At 34.5% G+C, this 15,227-nt stretch overlaps 1 protein-coding gene and 1 pseudogene across 1 annotated transcript; both read left to right on the forward strand.

The window, feature by feature from the left end:
* The first annotated feature begins 1,420 nt into the window (after positions 1-1,420).
* On the forward strand, positions 1,421-3,082 carry LOC148553609 (uncharacterized). The gene has a single exon (XM_088494844.1). The coding sequence runs from the start codon at positions 1,421-1,423 to the stop codon at positions 3,080-3,082; it is 1,662 nt and encodes a 553-aa protein (XP_088350970.1).
* A 4,682-nt stretch (positions 3,083-7,764) lies between these two features.
* On the forward strand, positions 7,765-12,213 carry LOC107607421 (uncharacterized; annotated as a pseudogene).
* The last annotated feature ends 3,014 nt before the right edge of the window (positions 12,214-15,227 follow it).

Below are 15,227 nucleotides of genomic sequence, written 5' to 3' on the forward strand. Positions count from 1 at the left end.
GAAAGCTGTCAAGCCGACCTCTTTGCACTTAAACGACCATAACTTGAGCTACAGAGGTCCAATTGATGCGGTTCCAGTTGGGTTGGAAAGCTAACATCCGGGGCTTCGAAACGATATAAGATTTGCCATAGTTGCTACACGTATGGTGGCGCCCACGCGCAAAGTACGCGCATGCGCCGTTGCTGCCACCTAGTTCACTTAAAGCAAAACGTGGCCAACGAATTCTAAAGCCTTGTGGGCCCAATCCAACTCATTTCTGATGCTATTTAACCCAAGGAGTGAAGAGGGAAACATGTGTTAGTTACCAATTAGTTTAGTTTAGTAGTGAGAGTTAGTTTCTAGAGAGAGAAGCTCTCACTTCTCTCTAGAATTAGGATTAGGTTTAGTTCAATAACCTTAGATCTAGATTTTAATTCATGCTTTCATCTCCTTCTACCTTTCAATTCCTTGTTGTTACATTCATTCTTCTTCTATTCTTTTGTTGTAATTTCCTTTATGTTGTTCTTATGTTTTGTTGTAGATCTACTTTTGCTCCTTCTATTTTCTTTCAATTCAATTAGAGGTAATTCATAATAATTGTGTTCCTTTTGATTGTTGTTGTTAATTCATTGCCATAATTGTTGTTAGATTCTATTTTTGTTATCAATTTACTTTGCTTTTCTTTTATGCCTTCCAAGTGTTTGATAAAATGCTTGGTTGGATTTTAGTATAGATTTTGTTCCTCTTGGCTATGGTAGAGTAATTAGTGATGCTTGAGTTATCTAATGTCTTTGTTGATTGATAATTAGAAGTTGCTAATTGATTTAGATACCACTAAAGCTAGTCTTTCCCTTGGGAGTTGGCTAGGACTTGTGGAATCAAGTTGATTCATCCACTTGACTTTCCTCCATTATTAGAGGTTAACTAAGTGGTAGCAATGGACAATTGTGGTCACAATCGAGGAGGATAACTAGGATAGGACTTCTAATTCTCACAACCTTGCCAAGTCCTTTTTAGTTGTTAGTTTATTTTCATTGTCATTTACATTTCATGTCTCTTATCCCAAAACCCCAAAATACAATCCATAACCAATAACAAGACACTTCATTGTAATTCCTAGGGAGAACAACCCGAGGTTTGAATACTTCGGTTTATAAATTTTAGGGGTTTGTTTTAGTGACAAACAACTTTTTGTATGAAAGGATTAGTGATTGGTTTAGAAACTATACTTGCAACGAGATTTCAATTGTGAATTCTAAGCCACACAAAAATCCATTCGTCAAAATGGCGCCGTTGCCGGGGAATTGCAATGGTGTTATGTTATTGGTTATTGTACATATGTGAATAGTGTGAATATCTTGCTTTTTGCTTTAATTGCTAGTTGTAGAATTTTGTTTCTTTTGTTTTCTATTAGCTTTTGTTTTTATTTTATCTTTTCACCATGAATTCTCATTTTGGCTATGAGTGTGATTACAACTATGCTGTAGGTGATGGGAGCTACAATGAAGATGTGTGTCAAGGATGGGATAACCAAAGGTGGGAGGAGCCATATGCTTATGATCAATCCTCTTGGCAACAACCTCCACCAATGCACTATGAAGAAGAGCCATTCTATGATGCATATCAATCCAATGGCTATGGTGAATCTCCTTGTGACTTTCAAGAACCACCACCATATGCCTATGAGTCATATCCTCAACATGAACCTCAACCACACTCACAAGCCTATTTTCAACAAACACCTCCATATGACCATGATCCTTACCTACCATACCAACCTCCTTTTGAACCATATGAGCCATACATGGAACCACAATTCCAAGATTACTACTCCCAAGAACCACCTCAATACACACCACCACCTTACCAAGAAGAACCACCTTCCTATAATGAACTCTTTCTCCAAGACAATGAACCCTCTTATCCACCCCAATTCTCAATGGATGAAACCCTTAGCCTTATACTTCAAGGGCAAGGAGAAATGCAAAGGGAGACACTAGAATTTATGGCTACCTTGACCAAGGTAGTAAGCATTTTAGCCTCCCAATGCTTGAGCACTCAAAGCACTCCCATGGTCACATGTGGAGAACCAATTAAAGAGCATAGCATGAAGGAAAGATTGGAAACTCCGGTGGAAAAGGAGGAATGCTACTTTGTGTTAGAACAATTGGAGGAGCCTATGATTATTAAAGAAAAGGAAGAAGTGGTTGAAGACTTAGGAGATGCGGAACTTCCATGGGAAGCTAAAATCAAAGAAAATCCCTCCAAGAAGAGTAAATTTGATGTTGAGGAGGAATGTGCACAACCTCCGAGGCATATTCTATATGAAGACTTGGAGAGAATGAAGCAAGAATTGAGTTCCCTTGGTGATGAAGATCATGCACCCAATCTTCTTGGTGAAGAATCCTTTGAATTTGAAGAACCTTCTCCCAATGAATTTAAAAGTGATGTGGAGGTAGATTTCTCTCAACCTCCCATTTATGACTTGAGTGATGTTGAAGAGTTAGAGGAAGTTGATGAACAAAGGATTGAAAATGAAGAAGTTTATGAAGAGGTGGAGATTGACAAGGAAGCAAACAAGGGAGTAGAGCTTGCAAGCACATTGGAGATACCTCTCCCCAAGCCACCACCATCCATTCTCTCATTCAAGTGGGTAAATTCCTTATACTTAAGCTTTGTTATTCCCTTTGAATATGGTTTGCTTGAGACGGATGGTCAACTTAGAAAAATTAGTGGCTTTAGGAGTAAAAAGGAGATGGTTAGTGGTTGGAAGCATCCTTCTAGGTTCATTATGGTCACATGTCCAAAGCTTGATAGCAAAGGTTGGTGTATAACTAGAGTACATGGGTCTAGAAGGATGTTTAGTCACTTTGTTGAGAATTCACCTTGCTCACCACCCACATGGATTAATGATAATCAACTTGGAGATGGGTGTGAAGACAAAATATGGGATCCGGGAACACATGAGGATCAACATTGGGAGCCCATGGTTTGTGAAGAACTCCATCAAAGCTTGGAGATATTAATCTTGAATGATGGAGCTTATTGGAAGTCCAAGCATTGGTGGAAGTTCCAAGATGAGTACAAGCACAAGCCACCTTGAGAGAAGCTCCCCATAAGTCCAACTTAAGGATAATAAACAAAAGTGCTAGGTGGGAGACAACCCACCATGGTAAAATCCTTTCATTTTCTCTTTTGTATATATTGGTAGAATTAGCTTAATTTCATGTTTTGTTTAGTTAGTTGAGTATGTTTGGTAGTTTAAGTATGTTAAATAAGGTTTTATGGTGTTTTGGTAGCTGTTTGGAGGTTTGGAATGCTTGGATTGGTGCAAAAACATAGAAAAAATTTTGAAAAACAGAGCACCATCCACGCGTACGCGTACATGGCGCGTACGCGCACTTACAGCATTTTCGACCATCCACGCGCGCGCGCCATGCGTGCGTACGCGTGGATTGAGAAGTTCCACCATCCATGCATTTTTCCAGAGAGTTGTGCCTGCGCCGCGCCAACATTGTGCCTTTGGCACAAACCTATTTGCGCGCTCGCGCACATGACGCGTACGCGTCACTCTCGAAATAAGCCATCCGCGCGCGCGCGGCATGCGCGTGTACACGCGGATTTCCCTCCTTCACCACATTTCTTTTCTTCTCCTCTTTCTATTTCTTTCCTTCTCCTTTCTCCTACCCCTCATCCAACACTTCCAAACACCATTGATAACCATTTATTTTAGTTAGTTAATTAGTTAGTCGGTTAGTTAATTCGTTAGTTTTAGTTTAGTTTTCATTTTATTTTCTCTCTTTTCATCATAAGTGTTGGTGTATTGACTTTGTTTACTATACATTGCTATATCCCTTATTGCCTAAATGCTATTTTAGCATGAATGTTTTTAGATAATCTTTGTTGGATTCTATGATTGAGGTTATATTTTGTTACTTGGTTTTGAGTTCTTCATGCTTACCTTTTGAAAAAATACCAAGTGATGAGAATTGTCTTCGAGCTTATAACTCTTTTGAATTGCATGTTGTAGCTAGCCACCATGTGATTTGGATCCTTTTTCCTCGATTAGGCAATCTCTTGATGGATGATGTTGTGCATTTACCTTAATGCATTGTGTTCATGATTATATCCATCCATATGTTTGACTTGAATGCTTTCATGCTTCTCTAATGCTTGTCTTACCTTACAAGCTTACTTAAAGCATCTCAAGCACACTAGGATAAGTGAAGTGCATGCTTCTTTTGTGAAATAGCTTTTATGCTAATGTGTATTCTAAACCGCGCAATTTAGAATTCACACACCTAATATTTCTTAATGTCACACTAATTCACTCACCTCATTCTAGTGATTTACCTCATTCCAACAATGTATGCTTCCTTGCTTTTATATCTTCTCATCTTATGGTGTTATATTTTTGTTTTTCATAACGAATGCACCACAAGCAACCATGGAAGCGGAAGAAAGAACACATAGCAATCCGGAGAGTCGCCGTACCCCCTTGCTCATCTTTGAGTGCACCGAGGACGGTGCAAACTTTTAAGTGTGGGGAGGTCGTCCGACCGGTCGGCGATTTTGGGTGACAAATTTCTAATCCCAACACTTTTGCATTTCATTTTAGGTTTTTTGGATTCTTGTTGCATTTTCTTATTTTTGCATATATATACACAATAAGCTTAGTCAAAATAATGAAATTTTCCAAGGATTTCTATCTATAGGGCACCAATTGATTTGAGTGGAAAACTTTTCATAGAACTTGCTTGAATTATATATTTTGTGGAACATGATTTATGAGCTAAGAACACAAGCTTGTGAGATTTGAGCCCAACGGTGTGGTTACATCTTATAACCACTTATTTTTCCTTCTTGTGTGCATTATTCTCTTTCTATGATTGTAATCTTTGATTTGCTTGATTCTTTATGTCCATTATTTTGTGTATTCATGCATTTATGTGATTGAGGCCATCATTTCATTTAGCTCACTTACCCAAATAGCCTACCTTTTATCTTCCTTTGTTAGCCAAATTTGAGCCTACGCTTAACCCATTTATTCTTTAATTTAGCACATTACAAGCCTTAAAGCGAAAAACAATAAATGTCCTTAATTTGGATCTTTGATTAGCTTAGGCTAGTGTGTGTGAGTATCATTCAAGTGTGGGAACCTTGGGACATTGGGTGAATAAAAGGGTAGTTTTGTAATGTTATTGGAAATATTGGGAATTGGGTACATACTCATGTATTGATCAAATGTAAAACCTTATGCATTGAGGTTCTTGTATATAAAAAGAAAAAAATAAGAAAAACAAAAGAAAAAGAAATAAAAGTGAAAAAGAAAAATAATATGGAAAAGAAAAAAAAATAGAAAAAGAAAGAAAAAAAGAATAAAAATAATAAAAAGGGGGCAAAATGCCCCAAAGTGAAGCTCAATAAGATCAATGCATAAGTGCTGTGAAATGAAAAGAAAATGCATGAGTATGTGAAAAAGTGAGAAATGGGTAGTTAGGTTAGAACTTAATTGTATAGGATGTCATAGGTTAGGTGAGAAGTTTAAGCTTATCAAAGATTCAAATTTCAAGCTCACTTGACCAAATATGCATCCTACCTTGACCCTAGCCCCATTACAACCAATGAAAAGACCTCATGATACTTGTATGCATGCATGAAATAAATGTTAATTGTTAGAAGAAAAACAAATCTTGGAAAGCATGAAATAGAGGAGAATTGAGTGAATCAACCCTAAACACTTGAGCGAATAGAGTGCGAACACATCCGTTGAGGGTTCGATGCTCAATTACATGTTTTCACCTATGATCATCATTCTTCATGCAAGTTTGTAAAAATATTTAATAACTCAATTCAATTGTGGATTAGACTTGCTAGTCCTTAGCCCTTGTGCATATATGTTTCTTGGGAATTGATTTATTTTGACCAAGCACTTGCATTCATTTAGATAGTTGCATATAGGAAGATTGCATTTAGTTAGTTTCCATTGAATAAATGCCATACCCTTACTTCATTCTTGGTTTAAGCATGAGGACATGCTTGGTTTAAGTGTGGGGAGGTTGACAAACCCCAATTTGACGGTTTGTTTTGTATTGATTTTTGGGGATTTTATCACCTTTTACCCACATTTATTCAATGAAATAGCATGGTTTTATAACTTCTCCCTTAATTGTGCTTAAGAGTGAAAACATGCTTTTTAGGACTCAAAATAGCTAAATTTAATTCACCTTGATTCTATTAGATGCCTTGATATGTTTGTTAAGTGATTTAAGGTTTAGGAGGCAAAGATTGGATCAAGGGAATGAAGAAAGAAAGCATGAAAAGTTGGAGAACTCATGAAGAAATGAAAGAACCGGAAAGCTGTCAAGCCGACCTCTTTGCACTTAAACGACCATAACTTGAGCTACAGAGGTCCAATTGATGCGGTTCTAGTTGGGTTGGAAAGCTAACATCCGGGGCTTCGAAACGATATAAGATTTGCCATAGTTGCTACACGTATGGTGGCGCGCACGCGCCGTTGCTGCCACCTAGTTCACTTAAAGCAAAACGTGGCCAACGAATTCTAAAGCCTTGTGGGCCCAATCCAACTCATTTCTGATGGTATTTAACCCAAGGAGTGAAGAGGGAAACATGTGTTAGTTACCAATTAGTTTAGTTTAGTAGTGAGAGTTAGTTTCTAGAGAGAGAAGCTCTCACTTCTCTCTAGAATTAGGATTAGGTTTAGTTCAATAACCTTAGATCTAGATTTTAATTCATGCTTTCATCTCCTTCTACCTTTCAATTCCTTGTTGTTACATTCATTCTTCTTCTATTCTTTTGTTGTAATTTCCTTTATGTTGTTCTTATGTTTTGTTGTAGATCTACTTTTGCTCCTTCTATTTTCTTTCAATTCAATTAGAGGTAATTCATAATAATTGTGTTCCTTTTGATTGTTGTTGTTAATTCATTGCCATAATTGTTGTTAGATTCTATTTTTGTTATCAATTTACTTTGCTTTTCTTTTATGCCTTCCAAGTGTTTGATAAAATACTTGGTTGGATTTTAGTATAGATTTTGTTCCTCTTGGCTATGGTAGAGTAATTAGTGACGCTTGAGTTATCTAATGTCTTTGTTGATTGATAATTAGAAGTTGCTAATTGATTTAGATACCACTAAAGCTAGTCTTTCCCTTGGGAGTTGGCTAGGACTTGTGGAATCAAGTTGATTCATCCACTTGACTTTCCTCCATTATTAGAGGTTAACTAAGTGGTAGCAATGGACAATTGTGGTCACAATCGAGGAGGATAACTAGGATAGGACTTCTAATTCTCACAACCTTGCCAAGTGCTTTTTAGGTGTTAGTTTATTTTCATTGTCATTTACATTTCATGTCTCTTATCCCAAAACCCCAAAATACAATCCATAACCAATAACAAGACACTTCATTGTAATTCCTAGGGAGAACGACCCAAGGTTTGAATACTTCGGTTTATAAATTTTAGGGGTTTGTTTTAGTGACAAACAACTTTTTGTATGAAAGGATTAGTGATTGGTTTAGAAACTATACTTGCAACGAGATTTCAATTGTGAATTCTAAGCCACACAAAAATCCATTCGTCAGAGCTCTGCTAATTCTCATGGATTAATAATATTATTGTTTCGGCCATGGATTCCTTGCTCCTACATTTTTGTACCCCGTTTTTTTTTTTTGAAAAATTTATTAAATAGATATTGATCCCTTTAACTTTTGTTATTTACACTTTTTCCCTTTATCTTTTAGTTTCAGATTCAAAGAAGAAGAGAGGTATGCTAGGGTTTATAGAATTAATTTCAATCAACGCCATTTTCTCATCTTCTTCCTCTGCTCTATCTCTGGTTCGCCTACCTTTGCCGCCACAACACGCATCAGACGCCGCCGCTCCCTGCCTCCGCAGCCGCTCCCTGCGTCCGCCGCCGCTCCCTGCGTCTGCCGCCCCTCCCCACATTCTCGGAGGAACAAACTATCAGTATCACCACCCTGTTAAATTTCACAGAGAAAGAACGAGAACCAGAGCGACCCTTGATGACACTGAAATAGTACAACTTTCCTCAACCCCACTTCTTGTTGAGGACGACAAACCCAGCAAGGTATACTTTTTCCTCTACCTTCTTTTCAGTTTAGTTTGATTTTTTTAGAATAGTTAAGATGATGAATTTTGAATCCTTAGGGTAGCTTTTCAGGCAATGATTTTTGCCCTGCTTCGAGTGTCCTTGGTGTTTTGATTTGAATTATTATTATTATTATTATTATTATTATTATTATTATTATTATTATTATTACTAGATGGTTTTAAATTAATAATATAATTACATGGGACCTAAGTTTATTTACTACATGTCTCTTAATAGAAGGAAGTCAAATTCCATTATATTTAGGATAAAGTTATCATAGCTGGATGTCCTTGGCTTTTCCAAATGATGGTAGTAATTTAATCAATAGAAATTTCTAACAGAGATCTGGTTGTGCAGCTAATGGAGAGGTAGGGATATGGAGAAGAGTACATTAATCGTTATAAAATGATGACAAGGTTAGTATGCAATCTTTCTATTGGAGATAATTTTTGTTTCTACAACATGTACCTGTGTTAATATCATAGCTTCTTTTGATTGTTTGTTGATTCCTACTATGTGCTGAATGTACATCATATCTGTTTCATCGTATGTGTGTGTGTGTGGAAGAAAATTTACTTGATAATGCTTTTAAAAGATATGTAAAAACAAAAAAAGAAGACTCTTGAGGGTGATATTTTATAGTTCTAGTAATAATGAAGCATATTTCTGCTTTTATCTTCCTTTAAGGTTTCATCATCAAAGAGTTCCATTGGTAATCCTTTTTTGTGGAACTGCTTGTGTTGGGAAGTCTACTATTGCCACCCAGCTTGCGCAGAGGTTAAATCTACCAAATGTGTTGCAGGTAGCAATCGTGTCTATAACCCTGAATCTTCCTGTCATATAAAATAAGGACAGTTTTAGGCTTTCAATTGAGGGTAGCTGACTGGAATTATATACAACTGATTTTGACATTCCTTTTGTTGTTGACTCTAATAGACAGATATGGTTTACAAATTGTTGCGCACATCAACAGAGTATGTCCTGAATTTCTTTGTTTCATTCTTAAGCTGACTAGTATTTAGCTTTGATTTTAAGCTCCTGTTAGTCAAACCTAGTATTTGTTCATAATGATATCATAAGAGACCTGGTTAAGAGTAATCAAGTTAACATCAAAGAGGACCTAAACCCTATAAATTTGTATATCTTATCTGAATGATTATTTTCTTATGTTTGATAGTGCACCATTGGCGTCAACTCCTGTATGGACGCGAGACTTTAATTCATCGGAGGAGTTAATAACTGAATTTTGCAGAGAATGCAGAGTTGTTCGCAAAGGTTTTCTCAGTTCTTTGTAGCTTGAGATCTCATACATTTTTTAAATTCTCATCTTTCAAACTTATTTTAGGTTTGGCTGTTCATTTGAAAAAAGCAATGAAGGATAGAAACCCAATTATAATTGAGGTATGTATGGATATGTATTTTGGGGATGTTTCCCTGTATATGTTGTATTAGATAATTGAAGCTTTTATACTGGTCAATGTATATTTTATTGATATACAGCTTTTCAAGTTTACTGTGAAGTAATAAATGTTTCTCCTATGGACTTGTTGTGAGCTCATTTTCTTTGTTTTTATTTTGATGATGAAAGTGAATTCATTTGGACCCTAGCATTTATTTAGTAGACGATGAGAAATCACCTGCTTCTATACAAGCTGAAAATAAAAGGGATGAATTCAACATCTGCGGCACCAGACGATAGTGCTACAGTTCAAACGGAAAATTCTAATGAAGGTAGTCATGATGAGAATCATGGTGGTTCCAGGACTCTGAGTTCAAATGAAGGAATATCTATGGACCAAGTTGATGCAGTATCAAATAATGTCGCATCCATTAATCTAGCTGGAAGCACATCTGGGCATGAAGGTTGGTCTTTATTATTTGCAATACTTTGAAGCTGTTTAGTTCCTCTTGGAGTCACATGCACTGAGGAAGTTATAATATTTGCATGAGTAGGTATTGTGTTTTACTTGAATACTAAAGTGGGAAATTATATGTCTACCAAGTTTCTCATGCAGGTGCTGTTTCTCTCAAAGAAATAGAGGCAGACAAAAAAAATTGTTACTAAAAAGTCAGGTCCTAAGCCAATAATTGCGCCTATTGTTCTGAAGATGGCTGAATTTGATCATAAGGTTTGTCTCATTGTCCATAGCTTTTATGAAAGTAACAATTATCCTCATAATTGGTTATTTTCTTAGTTTGTAGTATGTATAACTTTGGGATTTTTTAGTCAAAGAGTTGACCTGCATGTATTTCTATGTTCCCAGTCATGCATGGTGGGAAGGTATTTTCATCATATTCCATTGTTTAGTCGTATAAATCGCATGAAATAATGTAGTGAGACTTCTTACCATATTTTTAGGCATTACTTGAGGAGTAGATCTGCTCTCGCACGTTTACCGAGAAATGCCCAGACAAGGTACTCTAACTTTTGAAAGAACTCAGATATATACACTTGGCACTCTTGAGGCAAAGGTGGTTAACCAACCATATTTCTCCTTGGAAAAAGAACCATAAGAGCAACCTACATCTGTTCAATTGGATTTTTATCTATCAGAGCTGGTTTCTGAATTTTGTTGTTCAATTTACAGGATAAAGATAAGCTTATAGAAAATTTGAAAACCATACGAGATTACCTGTGCTCTTTCACCTCACAAGTATGTCTATACTTTACATTTTTTGCGATGTTATTTATTTTATTGATTTCCATGGCCATTACAGTTTCTATGATCTATATATAGCAAATCGCTCCAATTCATTAACTAGTTAATATGAAGTTGATAGGAAAGCAGATTCACTGGTTGCAGTATATAAAACTTTTAACCATCTAAGTTTAATTATTATATGCTATGAATGCTTGTAAGATGTTTTCTGTTTCAGGGGTTGACTGTGGTGAATGTATCAGCAACAACATTTCCTAAAACATTGGATTGGCTCCATAATCACCTTCTTCAGGTATATAATTTGATCGTAAATATTTGCTTGCATATTTTTGTGTTTATCAATTCTGATCAATGCTTGATGAAAGAAGGTTTACAAGTGATGCAGAGAGAGGAATATATGACATCTTTGTTAACAGAATGAAACAATGAAAACAATCAGACATTTTTTTCTAGAAAAATGTATCATAGTTATTTTTTGAAAATGATAGCAAGGAAAGATCGAAAACTGGCCTGAATTTTACTACTCTTATTCTACTGAAAATATGCTACATTTTATCTTTGCTTAGTAAATTTTGTCTCTCTTTGACATTGCACAAGTTAGTCACTGATATTTCAAAAGTTTCTGAAAGCATTTCCTTGACATCATAAATTACTTGTTTTCCTTTTCATCAGTAAGGTCTTATAATTTGATGTCTTCCAATGTATTGAGCAAGGTACTTCATTAGGATCAATTGAACATGTTACACAAGCTGGTGCAGAATAGTTGTAATTATCCAATTCTGACAGGTATAATATTAAATATTAACTTCCTTTAAGCATTATATATATTTTTTTATCTAAAAATTTACAAATGTACTTTGAAAGTCAATGGCCAACAAGTTAATGGTTCATGTTTTTAGTTAGCCATGTGCTTTCAACACACTCTGTAGAACAATTTTTTGCCATAGTTCTTGGTTGGCCATGAATTGATCTTAATCTTCTGTTGGCATATAAATTAAGTATTCAGCACCAGGAGCTCCGCAACTTGCAAGGAAGGTAAGAGATCTACTTCAAAAATCTGGCTTCAGCGCGGTGGAAGAAGACAGAAGGACGGGGCTAGATCATGGTGCTTGGGTTCCATTGATGTTGGTGTACCATTGTTTTATTTAATTTAATTTATACAGTTCTTACCTAGTGAGATAAGATTTCGGTGTTGTTAACGTTATCTCATGTAAGTTTGATAAAGAAATCTTCTTATTTGTTTTCTTCTCCTTGTTATGTACTGTTGTTGATATTTTGACATGTATTTTCCTTTACTCATTCGAAGAAGCTAAATATAAGTTTTTCATTATTGCACAAATAATAATTCATTCCAATACATAAGGCTACCATAATGTTCAAAACCGAAGTCTCTTGGGTCATGTGACTGGTTTCATCGTTATTTACGGAAATATATAGGTTATGAATAATTTATATTAACCGATAAAGTAAAAGAAATTAGTAATATAGAATTGTAATATAATGAAGGATAAATTAGTGTAAAAATAAATGAAACATAGCTTAGTACTTTGTCTTTCAAAGAAACTATTAAAAATATCTAAAAAGATAATTCCTCATTCCCAATTGTCTTCATGCTTTGTTTCCACCTTGGTCCTATATTGCCAAGCATTTTCTTGTATTACGAGGCACAAATCATTGTACTCATCTAAAACCAGATCCACGGCAAGTCTCATTCATGTGGAGTCGTTAATCTGCTTAGAGCACCAACAATATAATTCTAATTAGAAGTGTGTTAGAAAAATTATGTTAAAAATACTTTCTTATAAATATGACCTGAATATTAAAGTCATCTTGTAAAGTACATTCTCTCATCTAACTGGTCACCCAAACTCTGCTATCATTCCTATGATAAAAAGCATTCAACAAATAGTTATTATATACATATAAGATATAATCCATTGAACGAGTTATGATATTTTAAAAAAAAAATTTAATATTAGACTTATAATCTATTTTTTGAGTGGGTAGGCCAAAAGGTGTCATAGGCCAAAAAGTGGAGCAATCTACAAATTTAGACTTATCATCATCAAAAATATGATCATCTAACATCACTTCTAAATAAGTTGCCTTTACAAGAGTGAATTCATGACAAAAAAAATTGTGAATTGTAAATGATTTAAATTGACTAAGAGTACTAGTTACAACAAATGGTTATTTAAATTGTTAAGTGTTTATAGATGATTGAGTACTGATTTAGAACAAATAATTACCACTTTAATTGCGTTCCTTTTGCTTTGTTGATGTTTTTCGACACAAGGCAGTGAATCCAATATAATTAGACGACGACTCGTAAAGTCAACAATAACCAGATACCAATGTAGTTCCTCACAGACAGGGATAAAAACCTGTAAAAAACCTTAAATCATTATAAACACTAAAAACAATTTAACAGTATATTAATGGGAATAAATTGGTCACTTGTACCCTAGCGACATGGCTAATTTTCAGTGAAATATATGCTCCAAGGAAATCAGTGATAACCTCAGCAGGTGTGTATTTGTCGCTTAAAGCATATCGCTGCATACAAAAAAAATTGTTAAATGAAAATATGTCTTCAATTTAACAGCTATTTTTGAATTGATAATTTAATTATACAAATTACTCGTGTGAGTACATAGCATGGTTTAGTCTAGAAAAAAGAACTTCCTTATAAATTAGTATATCCACTCAAACTATTAGCCACAAAAAATTAACTTATAATTTTGAGATATTATAGGGATAACTTTACTGCAAAATGTTCAGGCATGAACCAGCAAATCGGATCTTCATTCCTACGTCAAAATACACGTGTCATCATAAGTGCCACCAGATTTATAACCTACAATATGTTAAAATTATATGTAAAACATGTTTATAGGTAAATAGAGGCTTAAATATATAATTACAAGAAATTGTATAACATGCATTGACCTCTATACTTACTCATGATTCGACACATATCTCCGACACAAGACATCTAAATGTACTTCTATAACCTTTTTCATCTGAGATTACCAACTCTTCAGAACTGCCAAATTCATAAAGTGGTTAGCTGGGAGAATCATAGAATTTTTACACCATTACATTATACACAATCATTAACCACACGTACGGATCTAACGTATCCGAAAAAATATAGGCTGCAATAGCAGCTTGAGAATCGGTTAACATCATCAAAGCAGTAGGCTCAAATGCAATAAGTGTCCACCACTGCAGATAAAAAATTATTTTTAAGGTTACACTAAAAAATAAAGAAAAAAGAAAAAATAAACGAAAGAAGAAAAAACTTAAGGTTACCTTTGGCAGTACAGCTCCTACTCTAACATGTGGTTGTCCATTAGGTGGAGTTGTAGCTTTACGAGTAATATCCAAGTGGAATAACTTCTTGGGTTGAATTGGCATGATACCAGTAAGATCACTAGTTTTTATACTTTCCGAAGAATGCACAACAATAGTAGGATCCAACATCAAACTACTATTTGTGGAAGTTTTCTGTTGTGCCATGATCAAATCAATTTTTTGGTGTAGAACATGAAGGACTGATTCTAAATTTTCTATCCTTTTTGTTATATCGTTAAAAATACTCTTGAACTGCATATTTTTCATTGGAGCCATCTTCTACTACTCACTCAGATAGTATCAGAGTCTTGTACGGTACCATATAACCCCTTATGATGAATATATAGCATATTCGGTTATAAAAGATAAGATAAGATAAAAATAATACAAATTCTAAGATATTTTATTCTTATCATTATTTTTTAAAAAAATTATCTAATTAGAGTAAGAAGATAAGAAGTTAAGAATATTAAGATTACATATAAAAATCTAATATTATCTTTTTCAAAAAGATAATATTAGAATTATAAAACAAAAATTTATTATTCATTTCATACAAGATAAAATTAGGGTACTTTATGCCGTGGAAACTATTTTAATTTTGGATATATATTTTTTTAAATTAAAGTATAATAACTAATTTTTGGTTATCATATTTAAATTTAAATTTTAAAAGAGAATTAGTTGTGGGAAACATAATCTTATTCCTATATATAAATGCTCAAGTATATAACACTATTAACTATCTCTACTAAAACTAAAATTACAATCTAATAGAGCAATGGAAGAAAAATTAATAGATGATCACATTGGATCTTCTTCGATGAAAATTATTGAAAATTCTCCGTTGAAACAAATACTACAAGCCATAGAGGTAATATATCCAACTCATGATAATATTGCAATGTTATTTATATATACCAATGCTAATTTTCTATTTTATAATGTAGTCTTTATCCAAGAGAGTTAATGAGATGGAGAAGGCAATGTGGATGGTGAAGAAGTCTCTTGATAAATTAACCGCCCTTCAATGTAACACTGATGAGAAGCATGAGAAATTTGACAATACAGACCTATATGAGATAAAGAATAAATCATGTG

The sequence above is a fragment of the Arachis ipaensis genome, chromosome B7, assembly GCF_059453495.1.
Source record: "Arachis ipaensis isolate K30076 ecotype BB chromosome B7, ASM5945349v1, whole genome shotgun sequence".
NCBI classification, from domain to species: Eukaryota; Viridiplantae; Streptophyta; class Magnoliopsida; order Fabales; family Fabaceae; genus Arachis; species Arachis ipaensis.